Source organism: Oncorhynchus gorbuscha, linkage group LG04 (genome assembly GCF_021184085.1).
Source record: "Oncorhynchus gorbuscha isolate QuinsamMale2020 ecotype Even-year linkage group LG04, OgorEven_v1.0, whole genome shotgun sequence".
Taxonomy (NCBI): domain Eukaryota; kingdom Metazoa; phylum Chordata; class Actinopteri; order Salmoniformes; family Salmonidae; genus Oncorhynchus; species Oncorhynchus gorbuscha.
This window is the reverse complement of record NC_060176.1, coordinates 43,899,751-43,926,759: the sequence shown is the minus strand read 5'-3', so window position 1 is coordinate 43,926,759 and position 27,009 is coordinate 43,899,751. Positions and strand designations below refer to the sequence as shown.

The following is a 27,009-nucleotide window of genomic DNA, read 5'->3' as shown; positions in this document are numbered from 1 at the left end:
TATAGGATTGAGGTCAGGGTTTTGTGATGGACTCTCCAATACCTTGACTTTGTTGTCCTTAAGCCATTTTGCCACAACTTTGGAAGTATCCTTAGGGTCATTGCCCATTTGGAAGACCCATTTGAGACCAAGCTTTAACTTCCTGACTGATGTCTTGAGATGCTGCTACAATATATTCACATCATTTTCCTCCTCATGAAGCCATCTATTTTGTGAAGTGCACCAGTCCCTCCTGCAGCAAAGCACTCCCACAACACGATGCTGCCACCCCTGTGCTTTATGGTTGGGATGATGTTCTTCGGCTTGCAAGACTCCCCCTTTTTCCTCCAAACATAACGATGGTCATTACAGTTCTATTTTTGTTTCATCAGACCAGAGGACATTTCTCCAAAAAGTATGATCTTTGTCCCCATGTGCAGTTGCTAACTGTAGTCTGGCTTTTTTTATGGCGGTTTTGGAGCAGTGGCTTCTTCCTTGCAGGTTATGTTGATATAGGACTTGTTTTACTGTGCATACAGATACTTTTGTACCGGTTTCCTCCAGCATCTTCACAAGGTCCTTTGCTGTTATTCTGGGATTGATTTGCACTTCGCACCATAGTTTCATCTCTAGGAGACAGAACGCGTCTCCTTCCTGAGTGTTATGACGGCTGCGTGGTCCCATGGTGTTTTATACTTGCGTACTATTGTTTGTACAGATGAACGTGGTACCTTCAGTCATTTGGAAATTGCTCCCAAGGATGACTTGTGGAGATCTACAATTGTTTTTCTGAGGTCTTGGCTGATTTATTTGGATTTTCCCATGATGTCAAGCAAAGAGGCACTGAGTTTGAAGGCAGGCATTGAAATACATCCACAGGTACACCTCCAATTGACTCAAATGATGTCAATTAGCCTGTCAGAAGCTTCTGAAGCCATAAGATCATTTTCTGGAATTTTCCAAACTTCTGAATTGGAATTTTGATACAGTGAATTAAAAGTGAAATAATCTGTCTGTAAAAAAGTATTTGTGTCACGCACAAAGCAGATGTCCTATCCGACTTGCCAAAACTATATTTTGTTAACAAGAAATTTGTGGAGTGGTGGAAAAATGAGTTTTAATGACTCCGACTTCTACTGTATCATATTGTTCTATCGCTTGTGTTATCCCCTGAATCAGAACACACTACTCACTCCTGATTCCACCAACATATTAAAGCTTCTTAGCTAGAGAGCAGAGGGGGAAGATTGTAGTGAATGAGAGAGAGAGTGGTAGAAATCAATAGCAGAGGGGGGGGGGGTGAGAGAGAGAGAAACACTGAGAACAGAGAGAGCAATCGTGGCTCCAGCTGCGGCTTTTAACTTGGCCCATTATCTTGACCGCTCTATTCCGGAACGCCATACCAAATTCCCAACCGTTCCCAGCCAGTGATCCCCCTTCATTATCTCATCGTCTTACTAATCTTCTTCCCTATCTTTCTCTGTCCTCTTCCACTCTCCTTGCATGTTCTAGAACACGCCCTTTATCTTCCCGCCTTCTCTCAGATGATGATTGGGTGCTAGGTTAATTCCCTGTGTGTATGTTGTCCTCCAGGGGTCAGTGTGGAGTGTTTGAGGCCTGGTTCCTGCTGGTGCAGTGTGCTGACTGGTTGGAGGTAGCCAACCAACTACTGGTCTCAGCCAGACCTCAGGACTGTGGCCCCTTGCTGTGGCTCCTCACCTTCTATCACCACCCGACCAACAGGGGGCACCACCGGACACAGCAGCTGGTATGTACTGGCTGGCTGGATGGAAAGGGTTCCTTCCTAATATTAGGTTGCAGCCCCTCCCCTTCTGCCCTCAGAACAGCCTTAATTTGCTGGGCATGGACTATACAAGGTGTTGAAAGCATTCCACAGGGATGCCGGGCCATGTTGACTCCACAGTTGTGTCAAGTTGGATGGATGTCCTTTGGGTGGTGGACTATTCTTGATACACACAGGAAAAACTCAGCAGCTTTGCAATTCTTGACACAAACCGGTGCGCCTGGCACCTACTGCCATACCCCGTTCAAAGGCACTTTAAATCTTTTGCCTTCTCTCAATTGTCTTAATGCTTAGAAATATATTTTTTTTACCTACCTCCTCCCCTTTCATCTACACTGATTGAAGTGGATTAAACAAGTGACATCAATAAGGTATCATATCTTTCACCTGGTCAGTCTATGTCATGGAAATGTTTTGTTTAGATGTCGTTGTCCTTACTGACCTGTCATGGCTGGTCTCAGAATAGCTTGGCCAATAGATAGATGAATAATGGACCGAGGGATGAATAATAGATTTGCTTCTCCGGGTTAGAAGGCGAGAGGAAGGGAAAAAGACATGGAGAAAGGGAGAAGGGTGAGGGAGGCTGATCTGGTATTGATCCCACTCGGAGTGCGTCTGCCTGGCTATTCCTGGGTTTCATCTCTCCTGTGTCTCCTGGATGTCTCCTCTCTACCCCGAGGGGCCTACACACACTGTGGTCAGAGAGAAGTTGAGGTCTATAGAGGGCATAAACTTTGGTTGACTCTGAAGACATTCTTTTGCGCCTATCCGTCCGGCCGTTGTCGTGGAAAACGACTACATTTGGAAACGACAGGCTTCCAGCTGAAGCTAGTTTCCTCCCGTTCCTTCTTTCTGTTTCCAGGTGGCGGCCAGAGAAGTCTGGGATCACCTGAGGTCACTCTTCCTGCTCTCGGCTCCTCCCCTTCCTGCTGACCGACTGCAGTCATTGGCCGAGCTGATGTCAGCCGTCCCCCAGCAGCCGTCCCTGGACTCGCTATTGGTCGTCAGCCTCCTGGGCAACTTTGCAGTTTTCTCCCACAACCCCCTGAGTGGTGCCAGGGAGATAGTCCGCATGGTGAGCTCACAACTTTACCCCTCTTGATGCACGCACACGCAAAACCACACACACGAGGCTGGGCGATATGGCCTAAAAATCACGTCTTGATTTTTTTCAAACTCCTGGGCAATTGACGATATACACTGTGTGTACAAAACATGAAGAACTTCCTAATGTTGAGTTGCACCCCTCTTTTGTCCTCAGAACAGACTCAATATGTCAGTGCTTCCCACAGTTGTGTCAAGTTGACTGGATGTCCTTGATACACGCGGGAAACTGTGGAGAGTTAAAAACCCAGCAGCGGTGCAGTTCTTCACACAAACCGGTGCACCCGGGGACCTACTACCATACCCTGTTCAAAGACACTTAAATCTTTTGTCTTGCCCATTCACCCTCTGAATAGCACACATACAACAATCAATCTCAATCATTTAAGGCTTAAAAATCCTCATTTAAGCGGTCTCTCCCCCTTCATCTACACCGATTTAAAGTAACATCAATAAGGGATCGTAAGCACCTCGGTTCACCTGGTCAGTCTGTGTCATGGAAAGAGCAGGTGTTCTTCATGTTTTTGTACACTCGGTGTATATCTAAATATTTTTTAAACGGTTTTCTCTAAATAAGCATCGTTTCATAATTAAAGGTCGAGACCTTGCTTTTCAAACAGTCCGGAGTAACAGAACAAATCCAGGGCTTGTAAAGTTATACCTAGGCTAAATATAAAGCCTTCCACAACCATAATATCCACTAATAATTTCATAATTTCATCAAAATAGTTTAACCTGCTTTTTTAAAAATAATTACTGATCTGACTTTCAAGTCTTGTCTATAAAAAAATGCCTTTTTGTAACATTTAACCAGAACCTTGCACATCCGCTAATAATAACCAACTTCTTCTAGCAGGAATGACAGAAAATGAACACAGGTCTCATAAACCATCTCTGAAGCATAAGCCCACGTGCTAGGGACTAGCCAGCTAATCTTTAGAAGTCTCGCCAACTTGGATCTATTTGCTTGCTAACAAGGTAGAAGAGTTGAACTGTTACGAATACACCCTCCTGTCCGTCTCCAACTGTTTGAACAACATGGCCTGTTCACTTTGTTAAGATGTTGAACTCCAGTGGTCTACCTCAATTAGATGCTTATATCTCCGAATGAGAACGAGTTACCAATTCCTTATATAAATGCATCTTTTTTTTATGCTCATTGCACATTTATAAAACACGGACTACACAGCTTGCACATAACAGTGTGTAGCTAAAATGCTGCTCGCGCTACCTCAATGCCGCATGCGACAAACCGAGCATTCATTTTCCACAATCATGTTCATTGATACTCCCGTTTTAGTAGGGTCTGCTCTGTAAAGGGTACCGTTAGAAGGGGAATCGACCGTTTCTGTTGGACCAAACCTCAGAAGCAAATAGTGTGTGTGTGTGACAGACAGACAGACAGACAGACAGACAGAGCAAAGAACCTGTTTTTTCTCTCCATCCCTCTCGGCTCATGATGGCGTCACTGTTATGTGAACACAATTGTCTGGCTCTAATATACCTGTGTATATCGTGTGTGCTGTGTGTTCCAGGTGGTGCAGCGGTCAGGGCTGGTCCGTGAGGCAGTGTGTGTTCTCGACATGGTTGAGCTCCGACTAAACAGAGAGAGAGCCTCCTCCAGCCTCACTGACAGAGTTACGCTCAGGACCAGGGCTCTTCGGGGCACACTCACACACATGGCACAGCACGACACACACACACATGGTACAACATGACACAGACACACAGCCACTATGGCAGCGATGGGATACACACACAGCCGTGCCAGGCTGTTCAACCAACCCAGGCGCTATGACACTGACAGGATACACACAAACAGACGCTACAGATACGACAGTGGGAGAACATACAGTCACAACTAGACACACAGACGTATCAGGACACACTCTTAGCCGTGCAAGAGCAACAAGTCATAAAACGTGCCCTAACCTTTCCACTCATATTATTGCCTCAGAACACATTCCTCTCATTACACACACATGGGGAAACATCCGTTGATTTGAAGAAGGGAAATGACATGCAACAGCACCTGATATGGACACTGTCTTTCTCTACAGAATGCCTCTACACCAACTATACTGCATTGTATGGTACAAACCTATACTAAAGAAATGTGACGTCAACCCTTCTTCAAGTCTCATTATAAATATGGAAATATTTCTAATTAGTTAATTATTACAATCAGAGTAATGGTCTATAACCTGATCTGAGTCATGTTTTTTATTATTCTGTATATTAGCTGACTCACAAAACAATAAAATCATATGTACAGTACCAGTCAAAAGTTTGGACACACCTACTCATTCAAGGGTTTTTATTTTTAAAATGTTCTACATTGTAGAATAATAGTGAAGACATCAAAACTATGAAATAACAAAACATGTAGTACCCAAAAAAGTGTTATACAAATCGAAATATATTTTATATTTGAGATTCTTCAAAATAGCCACCCTCTGCCTTGATGACAGCTTTGCACACCCTTGGCATTCTCTTAACCAGCTTCACCTGGTTATGTGGCACTGATATTAATCAGAAACATTTATTCTAGTGTAAATAGGATAAATTTGGCCATCAAGTCAGTCTCGTCCAAAACTGAGATTTGCTAGATAATTAGGAAAAAATGGTATGTCACAGAAATATCGTAAGAATTTTCCTTGGGTTTATTTGAATCCTGCCTACAGCTGGCGGCACCGAAGTTATCATCAATTTGGGACTCTAATGCCCATGTGATTCTAATACCCATGGTCAGTTGGGTTTGACATTCGACATCCCTATGGGACTAGTTAGAGACCATCAATAAATTACAAAATGTACATGGGACAATATTTTCAAATGTCAATAGCTCCAAATGTAAATGACCTCAAACAACTATACATTGCAGAAATTCATAACTATTGAAAGTATCTAATGAGACAACTAAAATATGTGCAATATAGGGTATGTGACCGACCGCCTCGATTTGGTCTTCCACTATATATACAAAAGTATGTGGACAGACCTTCCAATGAGTGGATTCAGCTATTTCAGCCACACCCATTGCTTACAGGTATATAAAATTGAGCACACAGCCATGCAATCTCCATAGCTAAAATTGGTTTGGGCTAGACCCCTTTGTTCCAGTGAAGGTCAATCTTAACACTACAGCATAAAATGACGTTCTAGATGATTCTGTGCTTCCAACTTTGTGGAAACAGTTTGGAGAAGGCCCTTTCCTGTTTCAGCATGACAATGCCCCCGTGCACAAAGCGAGGTTCATACAGAAATGTTTTTTTTTGAGATTGGTGTGGAAGAACTTGACTAACCTGCACAGAGCCCTGACCTCAACCCCCATCAAACACCTTTGGGAGGAATTGAAAAGCTGACTGCGAGCCAGGCCTAGCATCAGTGCTTGACCTCAGTGTTCCAACATCTAGTGGAAAGCCTTCCCAGCTGAGTGGAGGATGTTATAGAAGCAAAGGGGGGACCAACTCCATATTAATGCCCATGATTTTGTAATGAGATGTTCGACGAACAGGTGTCCACATACTTTTGGTCATGTAGTGTATGTAGCAAAATTTGAAATGTTTTTCAAATTCAAATGTCAATTTTTATTTTATTTTTTACATTGGATAAAAGTAGAGACTCAGAGCTACAAATGGTATATCATACACTGCAATTGAGGAACAATGGGAAAGCAATTATGCTTTGACATTTGAAAAAACTTGTAACCCCACTTTTGAGAAAATAGCCCTTCAATGTTTTGGTAAACCTTCTGGAGAGCTCTTTTTTGTATACACTTATTGAGCATTGTTCAGACCCTCTTAAACCTTTGCCCCACCCATCTCTTAGTGGATTCACATGTTAGGCCATGTGCTAAACCGAGTGAGTAAGGTAGTGTGGTAAACAACCAAAGATTTCAAGACTAAAAGTGGTAAAAATATTCGCCTACAATAAGGAAAACTCCAGGTAAAAATCAATTTTATCGTCCTTGGCCTATATCCTAATCTGACTTTAGTGCAGGTAATGTTGTTCTTCACATGACCTTCTCTGGTAAAAACACTATATCAAATCGATGTTTATTTGTCACATACAAAGGTGTAAACGGTACAGTGAAATGTTTACTTACATATTTGATTAGTAGCAATATCAAAAAACAGAAAGTGTCCAGATAAAAATATTTGATCATTATCAGCTGCTTACCCAGACACACTTGTTTACATTGGATGGGTCATGCTATAACCACTCCCCAGCCACATCCAGCTAAGTGGATGGGTCACTATTGTCTAGACATGTACACATGTTCATGAAATACAGTAGATGGCCGTAATCACCCCCAGATACAACTGGCTAACTTGATGGGCCGTGTAATGTAGCTAGCAAGCTAAAAAAAACATAATCCCAACCCATACTACTAGCAATACAAACTAATTGTAATATATATATAATAATAATAATAGCTAATAATAATTGTCATAGCTGTAGTATGAATCTGCAGGTGGCGTCCAGACACAAGACCTGGTTAGACTGTTTCAAGTTATCTAGAAGGGTGAGTGACTGTAGCTGTACTGTTATTTTTTTCAGAATGAATGTACAAACGATCCCACGTTCAAACACACAAGAGACACTCACATCAAAGCACACCTCCAAGACCCAAATCTCCACATCAAAGGACACCTCCAAGACCCAAATCTCATTCTGTCGCATTTCCTAATGAGGAGAATTGAAACTGAGGCTAAATCAGAAAGTTCAGTAAAGAGGCATTATTATATTTATACAAATGCCATGACAATAGTCTTTCTTTTCGATTCCTATATTTTTGAGAATTCTGGAGAACATAACTATGGGCGTACCAAATGACACCATATTCCCATTATCGTTTACTACTTTTGCCCAAAGACAAAGGGCTAATAGGGCACTGGTCAAAAGTAGTGCACTATATAGGAAATAGGGTGCCATTTTGGGACGCAGGCCTATCTACACATCACCTATTACTATTAGTATGTACAGTACAGTGCTTCAACTTCATTGATCATGCAGGAAAGAAAACAGGTTGGCGTTTGGTCTTCCTGTCTGAAGGGGAAGTAGTGAGAGCATTACTTTCTCAGTGTTTCCTCTCCCTTCCATGTCCCAAGGCGGGCAGCTGGGCAGCCTACAAAAGAGAACAGTGGGAGAAAAGAGAGCTGCGATGAGAACAGACAATAACAGCTGGTGTACAGTTCCTAATACAGTCATGGGAGTATTTTGCTTCCCAAATGAAACCCTTTTCCCTGTATAGTGCACTACTTTTGACTAGGACCCATAGGCATAGCACATTTCAGTGCATTCCTAAACTATTCACTTTTTTACACATTTTGTTATGTTACAGCCTTATTCTAAAATTGATTGAATCATTTTCCCCCTCATCAATCTACCCCATAATGACAAAGCAAAATGGCAACAACAAAAAACACCGATGTAAATGTGACATTTACATAAGTATTCAGACCCTTTCCTTTACTCAGTACTTTGTTGAAGTAGTGATTATAGCCTCAACTCTTCTTGGGCATGACGCTACAAGCATGGCAGACCTGTATTTGGGGAGATTCTCCCATTCTTCTCTGCAGATCCTCATTCTCTGTCAAGTTGGATGGGGAGAATCACTGCACAGCTATTTTCAGGTTTCTCCAGAGATGTTCGATCTCCAAAGAGTTCAATCTTGGTTTCAAGTCAGAGAATCTTGCCTTTTACCGAGTAGTGGCTTCTGTCTGGCCACTCTACCATGAAGGCCTGATTAGTGGAGTGCTGCAAAGATAGGAGAACCTTCCAGAAGGACAACCATCACAAAGAAACGACAGTGACCATCGGGTTCTTGGTCACCTACCTGACCAAGGCACTTTCTCCCCCGATTGCTCAGTTTGGCCTAGGGCCAGCTCTAGGAAGAGTCTTGGTGGTTCCAAACTTCTTTAATTTAAGAATGATGGAGGCCACTGTGTCTCTGGGGACCTTCAGTGCTGCAGACATTGTTTTGGCACCCTTGCCCAGATATGTCTCGGGGCTCTATGGGCAATTCCTTTGACCTCATGGCTTAATTTTTGCTCTGACAAGCACTGTCAACTGTGGGACCTTATATAGACAGGTGTGTGCCCTTCAAAATCATGTCCAATCAATTGAATTTACCACAGGTAGACTCCAATCATGTTGTAGAAACATCTCAAGGATGAGCAATGGAAACAGGATGCACCTGAGCTCAATTTCGAGTCTCATAGCAAAGGGTCTGAATACTTATCTGTTTTTATTTTTTTATTTTAAATAAATTCTAAATATATCTAAAAACCTGTTTTTGCCTTGTGTGTTTTGCACTGTACAGTGCCTTGCGAAAGTATTCGTCCCCCTTGAACATTGCCACATTTCAGGCTTCAAACACAAAGACATAAAACTTTTGCCACATTTCAGGCTTCAAACATAAAGATATAAAACTGTATTTTTTTGTGAAGAATCAACAACAAGTGGGACACAATCATGAAGTGGAACAACATTTATTGGATATTTCAAACTTTTTTAACAAATCAAAAACTGTTTTGCAAGGAGGAATGGGAAAAAAAATTCAGTCTCTCGATGTGCAAAACTGATAGAGACATACCCCAAGCGACTTACAGCTGTGATCGCAGCAAAAGGTGGCGCTACAAAGTATTAACATAAGGGGGCTGAATAATTTTGCACGCCCAATTTTTCAGTTTTTGATTTGTTAAAAAAGTTTGAAATATCCAATAAATGTTGTTCCACTTCATGATTGTGTCCCACTTGTTGTTGATTCTTCACAAAAAAATACAGTTTTATATCTTTATGTTTGAAGCCTGAAATGTGGCAAAAGGTCGCAAAGTTCAAGGGGGCCGAATACTTTCGCAAGGCACTGTATGTAGGGAATGTGCTCTGGTCAAAAGTAATGTACTGAATAGAGAATAGGGTGCCATTTGGTATGCGTCCGCTGAGGGTATCAGTCATGTGTGTTGTCGTTGCGTAGCTCTTCAGGGCTGGACGATGATGCCGATGGCTGCCTGTCTGGTCGTGTGTTGGTGTGGGCTGGACTCCTGTTCCTGCTGAACTGAGCCAGTCATTCAGTAGTACTGTTATCAGCTCAGTAGGCACAGGAGGCACAGTCCTAGACTAGTCCTCGCTCTCTTCTTCAACATTTTGGAATTAAACGTTGCCTTTGGTCTTTGTTGCTGAGACACGCCCGCATCTCGGGGAGGCAAGCCTCTTTCACAGTCTTCCAATATGAATTGAGGGCCTATATTCAACCACAATGCAACAGTAACTTCTCACTGAAAGCGGTTAAGTAAGAACAGGTGGCTGTAATTCTAACATGGCTCTGATTTCTCAGAGTTCCATTCATGCATTCAGCTCCATATTAAAACACCAATAGCAAGTCAGAGGTGCTGGAGCCAAGCTGGGAAAACAGTTAGTCCCACGCCAGGAATATGGCACCTCACAGTAAGCTTATAAAAATAGAATAAAGTGAGGTTTACGTAGGATATTAAAGTGAACAAATTTAGGTTTACTTCTGGCATTAGAGTGAAAATGTCCTCTCTATACATTTTCATCGTGCTTTGATGTGCAAGCCCATTTCCCTTCCATTAGGCTATAATAAATCAGGCTTTAGATATCGTCTCCGATGGTAATTCCTCTCTTTTAGAAGCCTTTGATAGTCATTACTCTTGTAACGGGCCCTAAATATAGCATTTTCCAGTCAGGCTCCACATGGACCTAATTTCTAATTCACACATCTGTCCTCGCTTACAGCGGCCATTTTGTTAGAGAAAGAAAAGACCATAGGGCTATACCAGCTCTCCTACCGCTTCCCACCCCGCCACCGACCACACCACAATTACCTTTCCAGTCCAGTATGTTCATTCTGACCCATTGGTCGGGATACAATCAAAAGTGCGTTACAGAGCAGCACAAAGCATTGGCCATTTGAAGGCAATTTTCCTGACATTCTGCTGATGTCAGCTCAAGCTTAATCACCATTTTAAAATGATTTTTTAAAGTAAAGTGCAATGCTCTTGGCGGGCAACGCGCCTTTGATTGACTCCGGGGCCGTTGATTAGTTACGGTCTGAGCTTGTTCAACAGTTCAACGTCCAGAGATTTATCTCCGATTCCATACGCTCAAAGAAGAAGAGATGACGTTGAGCGATCAGGTAGTTCTTATAGCAAAGATCCACCACAGATACTGCTGTACCGAATTGGACTTGAATATATTTGTTAGTGCTGCTGGAGTTTGAAAATAAGAGGAGGACGAAAAGGGGGAGGAAGAGGAAGGTAAGGAAGTGGAAGAAGACGATCCTCCAGGGCCCATTGTCAAAGTGGCTCACTGAGCAGCAGCATTAGCAATGCCTGTCTTCCTCATTTTCATTAGCACTGTCTCCTGTGTCCCACATCCCTCCCCATCACCATCAGTCCACCCAGAGAGAGAAAGAGAGAGAGAGAGAGCGAGCTCACAGACAATGAAGGAGAGAGAAAAGAGAAAGGATGAAACTGAGAAAAGGGAGGGGAGAGAGAATAGAGAGAGGGTGACGAGAGCGACGGAGACTGAATGGGCAGGAGAGCATAACGCTGGGCTTATTAGTAACTGCAGCACATCAAACTTAGGCGACTCAAATGTTGAATTCCCACGGAGCACACTCACTCACTACTGAATCCCGACTGTACATTTCCACTCCAGCGTAGGGTATCTTCAGACATGCAGAGACAGGAGACAGGAATTTCTCTTGCATGCAAAAGTGTTCATATGGTTTACACATTGGGGGAAGAGGGAAATGGTGTCAACTTATCCTCTCATTCCACCTCTCTCCATTGTTCTCTCTTTGTTTGATTCGGTGCGTCATTCTCTCCTTAGGTGCAGAACTTAGCCACTGTGAACAAAGGAGATCAATCACTGTTCACCAATCAGCTAAGCTCTGTACCTGGTGCGAGAGTGGTCACTGCCTGACTGGTGGACACACACAGACACACCATGCACAGGGCTGCACATGGACACACACACAGACACACCATGCACAGGGCTGCACATGGACACACACACAGACACACCATGCACAGGGCTGCACATGGACACCCACACAGACACACCATGCACAGGGCTGCACATGGACACCCACACAGACACACCATGCACAGGGCTGCACATGGACACACACACAGACACACCATGCACAGGGCTGCACATGGACACACCATGCACAGGGCTGCACATGGACACACACACAGACACACCATGCACAGGGCTGCACATGGACACCCACACAGACACACCATGCACAGGGCTGCACATGGACACCCACACAGACACACCATGCACAGGGCTGCACATGGACACCCACACAGACACACCATGCACAGGGCTGCACATGGACACCCACACAGACACACCATGCACAGGGCTGCACATGGACACACACACAGACACACCATGCACATGGACACCCAGACAGACACACCATGCACAGGGCTGCACATGGACACACACACAGACACACCATGCACAGGGCTGCACATGGACACCCACAGACGTACATAATCCAAAAGTTTGCCCCTCCCCCCTACATGGGGCCTCTCATCATCACCCACACAAACACACCCTGTCAGATCATCATGTCTTATTTGACGTTATTATTGCAAGCGGCTGAGCGGTGGAGCCTCCGGTTGTCATAGCAGCTGGCAGGGTCTGGCCTGGGTGGTAATCCCTGGCAATGTGATTTTATCTTAAGTCACAAATCAGCACGCCAGGAACCCTCCCAAAGCAGACATGAAAGACCAGGATACTCTCTCTCTTTCTTTTCCTCTCTCTTCGTCTCTTTCTCCCATTCTCTCTCTTTTCTTCTCTTTATCCCTAGCTCAGTTGTGCCAGGAACCCGCAGAATCCTGACATTAAAGGCGAGACCTGTCAATCCTCGCTCTCCCTTTCTCTCACACCGTCTCTCCCTTTCTCTCACACCGCCTCTCCCTTTTCCCCTCCAGCGTCATCACACCAGTAACCATTGCAGCCTAGACATGAAAGGCCAAACCTGTGGCGTTCTCTCTCTCACTCTCCCTCTTCTATCCCCCTCTACCATTCGCTATGCTCCGCTACACCGGCGATATGTCCCTCAGTAAGCGGATCAGGAGGGATTCCACAGGCATGTACAGGGCGAAGAGAAGGAGAGAGAGAGAGAGAGAGAGAGAGAGAGGGGGTGAGAAAGAAGGAAAGCTTGGACTGGCCGTCTTGTTATTGACGGATAGGGAGACATGTTATTGTGGACAGTGACAGAGAGCCACTGTGACAGGAGGCTGACGGACTGTGGCCTCAGCAGAGTGTGCGTTTCGTGCGTGCGTGTAAAGTGATTTGTCAGAGTAGACAGACAGAGCGCTCGCCTGGAAAACCTTTCTCCTCCCCTCTGCACACACATAAAGCTGTCCTCGGTGTTTGTGTGGATGAAAGCACCCTTCCCGTCTTGCTCTTGCTTGGCCACTGCCTGATAAAGGATGTATCTATCTGTGTGGTGAGGCCTGTATGTCTCTCTGCTTGATCTGGACAAGTATTTAGCAGCACCTCCGAAAACAACCGCCTTCTCACATATACAGTGAATTTGGAAAGTATTCAGACCCCTTGACTTTTTCCACATTTTGTTACGTCACAGCCTTATTCTTAAATCGATCAAATCGTTTTTTCCCTCACCAATCTACACACAATACCCCATATTGACAAAGCAAAAACAGGTTTTAAGATTATATATATATATATTTGTTTTTACAAATAAAAACAGAAATACCTTATTTACATAAGTATTCAGACCCTTTGCCGTAAGACTCCAAATTGAAATCAGGTGCATCCTGTTTCCATTTTTTCATCCTTGAGATGTTTCTACAACTTGATTGGAGTCCACCTGTGGTAAATTCAATTGATTGGACATGACTTGGAAGCAGGCTAGGTAGCCTGAATGGCCCGTGCTTTCTTAGGACAAGTTCTAGTGTTCCTGCTCTACTCCTTTAAAGAGACCCGTCCTCACTCCTTCTCCCTCTTGGTCTGAATCATAAATCTCTCTTCTATTCTCCTCGTTGGGAGGGACGAAACAAATAAGACCCTTGTTGTTATGAGAAGCCGGACACCACCTTCCCTCCCAGTGGGTGACAGTGCAGTTACACACACACACACACACACACACACACACACACACACACACACACACACACACACACACACACACACACACACACACACACACACACACACACACACACACACACACACACACACACACACACACAGAGGAATTTCAGGGTAAACACAGTAAAAAGCTGCACAGGGCTAACCGGAGACACAGTCCTCTCTCTCTCCTTCTCTACTGTCTGTTTGTTTGAGGAACACATTCCCAAATTCCTGCCCTGACAAACACATCCTGACGGCGCTCCTGAGAAACCACAGAAAAGGCAGCGTTCTGAGCTCTCTCTCTCTCTCACTCTCACTCTCACTCTCTCACACACACACACACACACACACACACACACACACACACACACACACACACACACACACACACACACACACACACACACACACACACACACACACACACACACACACACACACACACACACACACACACACACACACACACACACACACACACACACACACACAGAGAGAGAGAGAGCTCAAGGAGGAATGTGAGAGAGGTGGCCAAGTCACTACACCCAGAAACAAAGAGTCCTTTTACAGTAGCACTCCGAAACAAGACCCATTACACACATCTAAACGTGGCAGAGGAGCTAGAGAAAACATAGCACTGAAGAGGAAGTATATGTCTGCCCACTATCTACCATACTGAGGCTAGAGATAATACAAAATAGTTTCAGAACAATATGATCCCACTTTAACCAGGGCATAATCAACAAGGGACCATTATCACTTTTAACATAATAATGTTCAGAAACAACTGGTACCTATAATTTTGAGATGGCACAGCTGGGTGGGTCAGTACCTTTTGTGTGCCCCCTCATAGGACCATCTCCTCTACCACTCTGCGAGCTGATTGGTCCATTTCGTTCTGGACCAATGAGAGGCAGCGCCTGGCCAGGGCCTGTTGTCTAGAGTCCTCTTGAATCATCAGCTCTCCGTACAGATAAACACCCATGGCCTGGAGAGACAACACACACAAATACAATCAGCCTAACATACAGATACACACCCACAACATGCTTTTGCACAAGAGTCTGTGTTGTGTGAGAGAGAGAGGCAAGCGTGTGTGTGAGTGTTACCTGGTCGTGTATGAGGAAGTGCTCCACATCTCCATAAGCCTGAGCGTATTTGTGTTTGATCACTAGCTCACACCAGCGATGCCTCACCTGAAACACACATATTGGAAGAGCTCATGATAGGAGACATACAAAACATTTTAGACCAGCAAGCTCTCCTCTCTCTCTCACACACTCACTCTCTCTGCATGTGTGTGTGCGTGTGTAGGATGGTGCCTGGCCTTTCTCCCAGAGGATCAATGGGAGCTCTGTTACCACGGTGACCGGAGAGATCAGAGACTGGCTCTGTCCCCGCCTCCATCATCATCCCTCCTCATGTTTTTGCGTGTGTGTGTTCTAGCCTTACGCTGTTATTCTACTAGCCTCGTGATGGGAGTGATTTGTGATTTAATGCTACGAGGGGGGGGGGGGGGGTTTCTCCTAGACGATAAATTCACCTAGATGGAAGCAGCAATACTGAGGATTATTTGTCCTTCTTATGTCTCACTTGAGGATTCACACACCCACACAGATGTATGGACAGACACACACATGCGCACACACTCTGTTTTCCCTTCCACCTGGTGTGGGGGCGTGAGAAGCAGAGCCGGGCAACGCTCCTTTGATAACAGCGTCTCTCAACGCTCCCTTTACCTCTGTAGCCTTCTGAATAAACATGAGCTTCGTAGGCCTCAGATGACCCCTCCCTCTCTCTTATAATATAAACCGGGAATTGATTGAAAGTTCCGGGAATTTTGCAACCGTAGTAATATCACATCACTTACTGCCATTTCAGTGTTATTTTCCCTCTCTTTCCTGCTCTTTTTCCCCACCTTGCTCTTTCAATAGGTCCAGCAGCATTTGCTTTTTCAGATCCCAACCTCTTCGTGTCTCTCATTTTTGCAATCAATCAATCCTGCTCGTGACATCCTGGATATGTGTGTGTGTGTGTGTGTGGTGTAATAAATGTAGGAATGTCCTGTGTAATTGGTGCGTCTCCCCTCAAGAGAGAGACAGAGGCCCAGTGAGGGGGGTAAGAAGGGGGTGAGAGGGGCACCAGACAGCTGGCTACCCCCAGGGCTCTCCCCAGGAATGCAACCCAGCACAGTGAGCAGCTGCTGGGGCTGCGCGGGGCAGCAGAGCAGGGTGGCCTGGAGGGCATTCAAAGAGATACGCACATTAATTACAATACATGTTGGCCTAAACTTGCTGATCATGTTCCTTCCCTGCACTGTAAAGGGGTTGCTGTGAATTTGACAGTAACTTACAGGCAGCTAATTGGCAAGTCATTTACTGTATTTCGTATTGCAGTAATGTAAATATGGTATCAAAGCAAGTACTATGTAATGACACAGTACAATATCGTAGAATTGACTGTATTACACTGTAAAAAAGTCAATCCTACCGTAATTGCAGTGTATTAATGAATGAATGGATGAATGAAATAAATTCATTGACGGGAGTGAGGTTTGTATTTCAATGTATTGTTATTGTAATTACAGGGGATTGGTGCAAGGAGGATGGCTGCAAGGTAATGTGTTTACATATCTCAGCATATCAATGAATATTTAGTGTTTTATATCCCTTCCATTTCTAAAGGCTTTTAACAAGCCAGCAGCATACCACCCTGCATACCACTGCTGGCTTGCTTCTAAAGCTAAGCAGGGTTGGTCCTGGTCAGTCCCTGGGAGACCAGATGCTGCTGGAAGTGGTGTTGGAGGGCCAGTAGGAAGCACTCTTTCCTCTGGTCTAAAAGAAATATCCCAATGCCCCAGGGCAGTGATTGGGGACACCTCCCTGTGTAGGGTACTGTCTTTCAGTTGGGATGTTAAAACACTCTCTGAGGTCATTAAAGATGCCATGGCACTTATCGTAGGGGTGTGAACCCTGGTGTCCTGGCTAAATTCCCAATCTGACCCTCAAACCATCATGGTCACCTAATAATCCCCAGTTTACAATAGGCTCATTCATCCCCCTCCTCTCCCCTGTAACTATTCCCCAGGTTGTTGCTGTAAATGAGAATGTGTTCTCAGTCAACTTACCTGGTAAAATAAACAAGGCTTCCATACTGGGAGAGACTACAAGGCCAAAATGCTCAACCATTTAAGGTTCAAGACTTAATGCCAATCTGTCTCCTATCCATTTTAAATTGGTAAAAGCACTATTACCAATGGCTGCAACAAATATAGCCACTTACAAGGCACGCCAACAATACCATGCACCCACTAGTGGTCAAAAGGTTGTTGGTGCTTCAAAAATACAGTACGGCACTGTATTCTGCGGGATGGAATTACAGTACCATTCAAAATCCTTTCCCCGCCCACACAATTTTATCACAATGCACCATCTTTTACATTATACTACAGTAAAACATTTTCACAGTATTTTATTGTTGATAATATCCAAAATGTGTTAATAAATTTCAGTTTTCCATTATAGTCTCGTAAAAGGTTACTGTATGTCTAAATGATTTTTAAACAGAGTAAAACGACTTTATGAAACGCAGATGCCAACCCTGCAGTTCTCTGTCTATCTGTCTTTTTCTCTCTCTCTGTCATCCTGCTCGGCTTCTACACATGAGGAGTGTCTTTGGTGTAACAGACTCCTTTCCTCTCTGACAGGACCCTTCAACCTAGCGTGGGCATTAAGGCCTTTTGTGCTACAATGTGCCCTGTATGCTTGACCGACCGACAAATGGCCACACACACACACACACAAGCACCAACCCACACATCACGAGACACACATGAAAGGAAGCGAGCCACAGTCACGCATTCACTCTCATACATGCACACACATACTGTACTCATACAGTACACTGCCACACACACACACACACACACACACACACACACACACACACACACACACACACACACACACACACACACACACACACACACACACACACACACACACACACACACACACACACACACACACACACACACACACACACACACACAGGTCGTTCCACCTCAAAAACCACAATAGAATTTCGACACCCACAATCTCAGATTGTTCTGCTATGATTTCTGTTGTTAGAAACAGGTTAGATTGGCATTTTTGCAACATTATTTTGTTGAAATATAATTAGATCTCTGAGAAATTAAGCTAATTGATTGGAACCAAATTGGCAATTTTCTCTTATAGTACCTAACATCTGATTTGGACCAAGCTTTTTTTCTAACAATGAGTTAAAACATTCTAAAAAATTCTAAGAAATGGTCAAAAGCCCTCCACGGGCCCCCCACACCAATCCCACCCCAACAATGAGTATATAGCATCAGTTATCTATGTTTGACAAGTAGTATGGAGCTGTGGCTCGGAGTATTGCTTCTTCATACTATGTAATGTATTTTCAATGTATTTGGTGATGTTTTTATCCCCTGTTCAGAGAAATTAGTCATTGAAGTTGTTAGGGTTATGGACCATCCTACAGCCATGGGTAGCTTTTGACCATGTCTTACTTATTGTTAGAAAATAAGTTTGGTCATAATCAAATTAGCTTAATTTCTCAAAGATCAAATTATATTTCAAATAACTAATGTCGCAGTAATGCTTATCTAACTACAGAAACGACTTCAGAACAATCGAAGATGGTGGGTGTCATGACTTGCTGAACTTGAAATGGAATGACCCATATGCGTTGAAGCCAGTGCTTGCACGCTATCCTCCACGCTACATTAAATGCCCACGCACATCTCACACACATTCTACACCATTCAAATGGAAGGACGGAGCACTATCCATAACAGACAGCACATCAAGCGTGATGAATTTGCACACTTTAACCAGCTACACCTCCATGAAGTAAACACTGCTAACCCAACATAACGGGAGAGAAGTGATGCTGCACTTAAGCTTTTATTTCTTTAACCTTTCAAACACATTCATCCTTCATTTTGTGGAAAGGTTGGAGGGTAAGAAAGAAAAAGCATTGGAGGAATGGCTGGACACACGTGCGCATGTGTCTGTGTGACCACTTTTAGGGACCATTTCGTTTTTCCCCCCTGGTATTTGTACATCTCTGTTGGCCTCCTAACCCCAGCCAGACTGTAGAGGCCTAGACAGAGACCTTCTCATGTTGAACCACTGAAGGCCAGCCAAGTACTGTACACTCACATCCTTTACAGTCTTTTAAAATTCTTACACCCAATTGATTCTTAGAAGTGAAGCACATTCTCAGTAGGAAGTCTTTCATTCCTGGCTGAAGATTTTCATTGTTTTAATAGGTCCCAAACAAAAGATGCTCAGTTCTGTTCAACTAAAACGTAATGGTGTTGATAATGTAGCGGAACATTTCACAGCACCAAACACTAACTGCATGACTACCGGAAATGAACTAACATCTGAGCTAAACATCAATTATTGATTTCTCCTTCCAAAAAGGTCATATACAGTAATGACTATGGCATCATATAAGAGGGGGAAAAATGTATCAACTAATTCTTTTCAAGACAGGGCATGTGTTAAAGACAGCTTAAGTTGTTTAGTTTCCAGCCTTAACACAGCTGTGCTTACTCTGACTGCTGCACTTAATGCTAAAGTACAGTAAAGCCCCTACACACACACACACGCACACACACGTAACTCCCACCACAACCCCCCACACACCTTATCCTACGCATAAACACCATTAAAGTGTATAGTTAGCTAACACACTTTTGTACATCGCGCTGTAACGTACAATGTACCTTATTTTAGCTCCCCAAAAACGTAATACTTCCAGGTCAACTGTAATATGAATACCATTGTAAAGCACAATTTCTACCCCTTTCCAGCCAAATCAATGACAAGACCTTCATGCTGCCCGTCTTTGCATTATTGAAGAAGGCAATGAGCTCCGTCGGGTCTTTTTAAATGACGGGAGGAGAAGTGACACCTACTGCGTCCCAGCTAGCACAGTGGATCTGGGCCGATTCCGGCTGAGAGTTGGGGCACTCAGCTGACAGTCAGACTCGGCTAACGTCATTTGGCCCGAGTCTGGGCCGCCTTTGGCGGTATTACTTATGGCTGGCTACGATACAGGGATTGAGCTCGGGCCGATTCCAGTGTGAGTTATCTGGCCCAAATGTATTACTTGGGGTTCGGGCTTGATACCGGTGATAGTTATCTGGCCCAAATGTATTACTTGGGGTTTGGGCCGATTCCGGTGATAGTTATCTGGCCCAAATGTATTACTTGGGGCTCGGGCCGATTGGGGCCGCTCTCTGGAAGATGATTGCACGGGCTGCTTTTAATTTTTTTTATTTTACCTTTATTTAACGAGGCAAGTCTGTTAAGAACAAATTCTTATTTTCAATGACGGCCTAGGAACAGTGGGTTAACTGCCTGTTCAGGGGCAGAACGACAGATTTTGCACCTTGTCAGCTCGGGGATTTGAACTTGCAACCTTCCGGTTACTAGCCCAACGCTCTAACCACTAGGCTACCCTGCCGCTTTATATAATTAACATTTAATTATTTATTTTTCCAAATTTTCTCATTGTTTCTGTGATCAAAAAAATACAACTAACATTTCAATGAAACTCTTTAAGAGTCCTGTGTAGTATTTTAGTATTTTGTATTTCCTTGGTGCAAGGCAATTGATGAGCATTAAAAACTTTGTGGATGGAACCTCCCAAGTGGTGCAGCGGTCCAAGACACTGCATTGCAGTGCAAACTTAGGGGTTTTGTCCTGTTGGAAAAGTGAACCTTCGCCCCAGTCTGAGGTCCTGGATCAGGTTTTCATCAACGATCTCTCTGTACTTTGCTCCGTTCCTCTTTCCCTCCATCCTAACAAGTCTCACATTCCCTGTCAAAGAAAAACATCCCCGCAGCATGATTCTGTCACCACCATGCTTCATCGTAGGGATGGTGCCAGGTTTCATCCAGACGTGACGCTTGGCATTCAGGGGAAAGAGTTCAGTCTTGGTTTCATCAGACCTAGAGAATCTTGTTTCTCATGGTCTGAGAGTCCTTAAGTGCCTTTTGGCAAACTCCAAGAGGGCTGTCATGTGCCCTTTACTGAGGAGTGGCTTCCGACTGGCCACTCTACCAGAAATGCCTGATTTGTGAAGTGCTGCAGAGATGGTTGTCCTTCTGGAAGTTTCTCCCATCTCCACAGAGGACCTCTGGAGCTCTGTCAGAGTGACCATCAGGTTCTTTGTCACCTCCCTGACCAAGGCGGACATGAACTGCTCAGAGGAGACTGCGTGAATCAGGCTTCATGGTCAAATTGCTTCAAAGAAACCACTACTATTTTTTATTAAACTAGGCAAGTCAGTTAAGAACAAATTCTTGTCAGCTCAGGGATTTGATCTAGCAACCTTTCGGATACTGGCCCAACGCTCTAACCAGTAGGTGACCTGCCGCCCCAAAGGATAACAATAAAATAAGAGACTTTCTTGGGTCAACAAACACGAGCAAAGGACATTAGAACGGTGGAAATCTGTCCTTTGGTCTGATGCGTCCAAATGTGAGATTTTTGGTTCCAGACGCGTAGGTGAACGGATGCAAATAGTCTGGGTAGCCATTTGATTAGATGTTCAGGAGTCTTATGGCTTGGGGGTAGAAGCTGTTTAGAAGCCTCTTGGACCTAGACTTGGCACTCTGGTACCGCTTGCTGTGTAGTAGCAGAGTGAACAGTCAATGACTGGGGTGGCTGGAGTCTTTGACATTTTTTAAGGGCTTCCTCTGACACCGCCTGGAATAGAGGTCCTGGATGGCAGGAAGCTTGGCCCCAGTGATGTACTGGACCGTATGCACTACCCTCTGTAGTGCCTTGCGGTCGGAGGCCGAGCAGTTGCCATACCAGGCAGTGATGCAACCAGTCAGGATGCTTGCGATGGTGCAGCTGTAGAACCTTTTGAGTATCTGAGGATCCATGCCAAATATTTTCAGTCTCCTGAGGGGAAAAAGGTTCTGTTGTGCCCTCTTTACGACTGTCTTGGTGTGCTTGGACAATGTTAGTTTGTTGGTGATGTGGGCACCAAGGAACTTGAAGCTCTCAATCTGCTCCACTACAGCCGTGTTGATATGAATGGTGACGTACTCGGTCCTCCTTTTCCTTAGCCCACAATCATCTCCTTTGTCTTGATCACATTGAGAGAGAGGGAGAGGTTGATGTCCTGGCATCACACGGCCAGGTCTCTGACCTCCTCCCTATAAGCTGTCTCTTTGTTGTCGGTGATCAGGCCTACCACTGTTGTGTCATCAGCAAACTTAATGATGGTGTTGGAGTCGTACCTGGCTGTGCAGTCATGAGTGAACAGGGAGTACAGGAGGGGACTGTGGGAGAGCACTCTGTAGCTCAGTTGGTAGAGCATGGCGCTTGTAACGCCAGGGTAGTGGGTTCAATCCCCGGGACCACCCATACGTAGAATGTATGCACACATGACTGTAAGTCGCTTTGGATAAAAGCGTCTGCTAAATGGCATATATTATTATATTATTATATATTATCCCTGAGGGACCCCTGTGTTGAGGATCAGCATGGCGGATGTGTTGATACCTACCCTTCCCACCTGGAGGTGGCCAGTCAGGAAGTCCAGGATCCATTTGCAGAGGGAGGTGTACAGTCTCAGGGTCCTAAGCTTATTGATGAGCTTTGAGGGCACTATGGTGTTGAACGCTGAGCTGTAGTCAATGAATAGCACTCTCACATAAGTGTTCCTTTTGTCCAGGTGGGAAAGGGCAGTGTGGAGTGCAATAGAGATTGCATCATCTGTGGATCTGTTAGGGTGATATGCAAATTGGACTGGGTCTATAGTTTCTGGGATAATGGTTTTGATGTGAGCCATGACCAGCCTTTCAAAGCACTTCATGGCTACAGACGTGAGTGCTTCGGGTCGGTAGTCATTTAGGCAGGTTACCTTAGTGTTCTTGGGCACAGGGACTATGGTGGTCTGCTTAAAACATTTAGGTTTTACAGACTCGCACAGTGAGAGGTTGAAAATGTCAGCACATGCTCGGAGTACATGTCCTGGTAATCCAGCTGGCCCTGCAGCCTTGTGAATGTTGACCTGTTTAAAGGTCTTACTCACATTGGCCTGTGAAGAGCGCGATCACACAGTCGTCCGGAACAGCTGGTGCTCTCATGCATGTTTCAGTTTTATATGCCTCGAAGCGAGCATAGAAGTAGTTTAGCTCGTCTGGTAGGCTCATGTCACTGGGCAGCTCTCGGCTGTGCTTCCCTTTGTAGTCTGCAATGGTTTGCAAGCCCTGCCACATCCGATGAGCGTCAGAGCCGGTGTAGTACAATTCAATCTTAGTCCTGTTTTAACACTGTGTCTGTTTAATGGTTCGTCGGAGGGAATAGCGGGATTTCTTATTAGCTTCCGGGTTAGAGTCCCGTTCCTTGCTCATACCGCTCAGGAAGAAGACACTTTCTGTCTCCTTGAGATGAACGTACTTTGGTGCGAAAAGTGCAAATCAATCCCAGAACAACAGCAAAGGACCTTGTGAAGATGCTGGAGTAAGCAGGTACAAAAGTATCTATATCCACAGTAAAACAAGTCCTATATCGACATAACCTGAAAGGCCGCTCAGCAAGGAAGAAGCCACTGCTCCAAAACCGCCTTTAAAAAAGCCAGACAACTGCACATGGGGACAAAGATCATACTTTTTGGAGAAAAGTCCTCTGGTCTGATGAAACAAAAATAGAACTGTTCGGCCATAAAGACCATTGTTATGTTTGGAGGAAAAAGGGAGAGACTTACAAGCTGAAGAACACCATCCCAACCGTGAAGCACAGGGGTGGTAGCATCATTTTGTGGGGGAGCTTTGCTGCAGGTGTGACTGGTGCACTTCACAAAATAGATGGCATCATAAGGAGGAAAATTATGTGGATATATTGAAGCAACATCTCAAGAGTCAGGAAGTTAAAGCTTGGTCGCAAATGGGTCTTTCAAATGGACAATGACCCTAAGGATACTTCCAAAGTTGTGGCAAAATGGCTTAAGGACAACAAAGTCAAGGTATTGGAGAGTCCATCACAAAGCCCTGACCTCAATCCTATAGAACATTTGGGGGCAGAACTGAAAAAGCGTGTGTGAGCAAGGAGGCCTACAATCCTGACTCAGTTACACCAGCTCTGTCAGGAGGAATGGGCCAATATTCACCCAACATATTGTATTGTGGGAAGCTTGTGGACGGCTACCCGAAACATTTGACCCAAGTTAAACCATTTATAAGCAATGCTACCAAATGCTAATCGAGTGTATGTAAACTTCTGACCCCCTAGGAATGTGATGAAAGAAATAAAAGCTGGAAAAAAAAATCTATATTATTCTGACATTTCACATTCTTAAAATAAAGTGGTGTTCCTAACTGACCTAAGGACTTTTTACTAGGATTAAATGTCAGGAAATGTGAAAAACGGAGTTTAAATGAATTTGGCTAAGGTGCATGTAAACTTCCGACTTCAACTGTAAGTACGGTCACATCAATGCACTTATTGATGAAGCCAATGACTGATGTGGTGTACTCCTCAATGCCATAGGAAGAATCCCAGAACATATTCCAGCCTGTGCTTGCAAAACAGTCCTGTAGCTTAGCATCTGCCTCATCTGACCACTTTTTTATTGACAGAGTCACTGGTGCTTCCTGCTTTAATTTTCGCTTGTAAGCAGTAATCAGAAGGATAGAATTATGGTCAGATTTGTCAAATGGAGGGTGAGGGATAGCTTTGTACGCGTCTCTGTGTGTGAAATAAAGATGGTCTGGAGTTTTTTCCCTCTGGTTGCACATTTAACATGCTGGTAGAAATTAGGTAAAATGGATTTAAGTTTCTCTGCATTAAAGTCCCCGGCCACTAGGAGCACCGCCTCTGGATGAGCGTTTTCCTGTTTGCTTATGGCAGTATACAGCTCATTGAGTGTGGTCTTAGTGCTAGCGTCCGTCTGTGGTGGAATGTAGACAGCTACGAAAAATACAGATGAAAACTCTCTAGATAGATACAGCGTATAACCAGCCAGCTTAATAATGTTGTTGTTCAGCCACGACTCCGTGAAGCACAAGATATTACAGTTTTTAATGTTCCGTTGGTAGTTTAATCTTCCTCGTAGGTCGTTGATTTTATTTTCCAATGATTGCACGTTAGCTAGTAGAACGGAAGACGGGGGGTTTATTCGATCGCCTACAAATTCTCAGAAGGCAGCCCGACCTCCGTCCTCTTTTTCTCTGTTGTCTCTTCACGCAAATGACGGGGATTTGGGCCTGTTCCCGGAAAAGCAGTATGTCGTTCACGTCGGGCTTGTCAGACTCGTTAATAGGGAAAAAAAGCTTCTGCCAGTTCGTGGTGAGTAATCTCTGTTCTGATGTCCAGAACTTATTTTCGGTCATAAGAGATGGAAGCACCAGTATAATGTACAAAATAAGCTAAAATAAAAAATATAAAACACAATTCGTTAGGAGCATGTAAAACGTCAGCCATCTTCTCCGGCACTGTCTAAATTGAGATGGTTTGGGATGAGTTGGACTGCAGAGTGAAGGAAAAGCAGCCAACAATTGCTCAGCATGTGGGAACTCCTTCAAGACTGTTGGAAAATAATTCCAGGTGAAGCTGGTTGAGAGAATGATTCCATATGTGTTATTTCATAGTTTTGTTGTCTTCACTATTATTCTATTATGTAGAAAATAGTAAAAAAAATAAAGAAAAACTCTTGAATGAGTAGGTGTGCCCAAACTTTTGACTGGTACAGTATGTATTATTTTAAATATATATATTCGTAAATATATTATTGTCCCCTAACCCTGGAGTAAACTACATCAATACTTAGGCTTCTACTTCCAGCTTATACATACTATATCCACTTGTGTGTGCAGTGTTACCTCAGCGTCCTGCTTCGGTAGATCGTAGGTTCTCTTGATCGTACGTAGTGATGTCACACTTAGCTCCGCCTCCTCCAGCAGAATCTCCAAAAGCAACACCAGCTGCTCCGGCATCACCTAGGCAACGTAAATAGAAAGGAGGGGTTATTTGTGGGTCTCAACATTTGTGGGTCTCAACATGATCGACAACGTCAGTATGATTTACTTGACTTCATTTTGTTTGAGGGGTATTTTATGAATAACACCGGAACACATTAATATCAGTCTCTATTCAGCAAACAATCTGTTTGGATGGGTTATGAAGACTGACAAAAAGAGAAACTCGTTTTTTATTTATTTTTTAAATCTGCAGAATATTAAGATAATGCCAAGGCAAATGTTCAGAATATAAGGGAAACGGTGGGGGAATGTTTAGCGTTTGAAGCGGTGAAGGAGACGGGGGGAGGCAGATCAGTTATTCTGTAGACGGAGTGAAACAAGAGAAGAAAAGAAAGAGGAAGAGAGACACGATGAGTCTTGCGAACGTCTCAACAGAAACACGGTCACAAAGAAGGAACTCCTTTGATTGAAGTTGTTCTCTGCTGAGGCCCAAAGCTTTTCGACTATTAAATAGAATTTGATACAAAAATAAAGCAGATTTCCCATGACTGAATAGACTATTGAACAGGGGAAGACAGTAAAGAGAAGATTAAAGAAAGAATATGTTAGACACATTCATTTCTACATTTGTTCTGTTGGGATAGTGCTGATTAATGCTGTGTTATGTGGTATTCTAAAAGAGGACTTCCCGAGAGACACCCCCATGGTGCTGTGAGCTGTGCCTAGCCTTGCCTGCCTCTCCCTGGGATAGACAAGACACATATTCCTCCTCTCTGGGATAAAATAAAGGAGGCTCCATAGAGACCGATGTGATAATGGAGCAGTGTGTGTGTGTGAATATAAATGGGTGGAGGCCAAGCTGTTATTCTTACTCCATTATCACATTATGATCTGGAACTGGCTCCCTCTCCACACACACACACACACACACACACACACACACACACACACACACACACACACACACACACACACA

At 44.1% G+C, this 27,009-nt stretch overlaps 2 protein-coding genes across 6 annotated transcripts in view; one reads left to right on the top strand and one right to left on the bottom strand.

Moving 5' to 3' along the window:
* fancc (FA complementation group C) overlaps window positions 1-5,167 on the top strand; it is a 36,942-nt gene extending 31,775 nt beyond the window's left edge. For all 3 annotated transcript variants that reach the window (XM_046346874.1, XM_046346876.1, XM_046346875.1), the window contains 3 exons: window positions 1,573-1,747; window positions 2,646-2,858; window positions 4,423-5,167. In XM_046346874.1, the coding sequence (XP_046202830.1) occupies window positions 1,573-1,747; window positions 2,646-2,858; window positions 4,423-4,605 (571 nt within the window). In that variant the 3' untranslated portion in view covers window positions 4,606-5,167. The remainder of the gene's footprint in view (window positions 1-1,572; window positions 1,748-2,645; window positions 2,859-4,422) is intronic.
* A 1,757-nt stretch (window positions 5,168-6,924) lies between these two features.
* LOC124034121 (aminopeptidase O (putative)) overlaps window positions 6,925-27,009 on the bottom strand; it is a 122,524-nt gene continuing 102,439 nt past the window's right edge. For 2 of the 3 annotated variants that reach the window (XM_046346872.1, XM_046346873.1), the window contains exons 14-17: window positions 25,935-26,051; window positions 15,145-15,231; window positions 14,868-15,023; window positions 6,925-8,018 (exon numbers count right to left, since the gene is read on the bottom strand). In XM_046346872.1, coding sequence (XP_046202828.1) covers window positions 14,883-15,023; window positions 15,145-15,231; window positions 25,935-26,051 — 345 coding nt within the window. In that variant the 3' untranslated portion in view covers window positions 6,925-8,018; window positions 14,868-14,882. Of the gene's footprint in view, window positions 8,019-14,829; window positions 15,024-15,144; window positions 15,232-25,934; window positions 26,052-27,009 lie in introns of all 3 variants that reach the window. The other variant, XR_006838524.1, reaches the window with a different exon arrangement.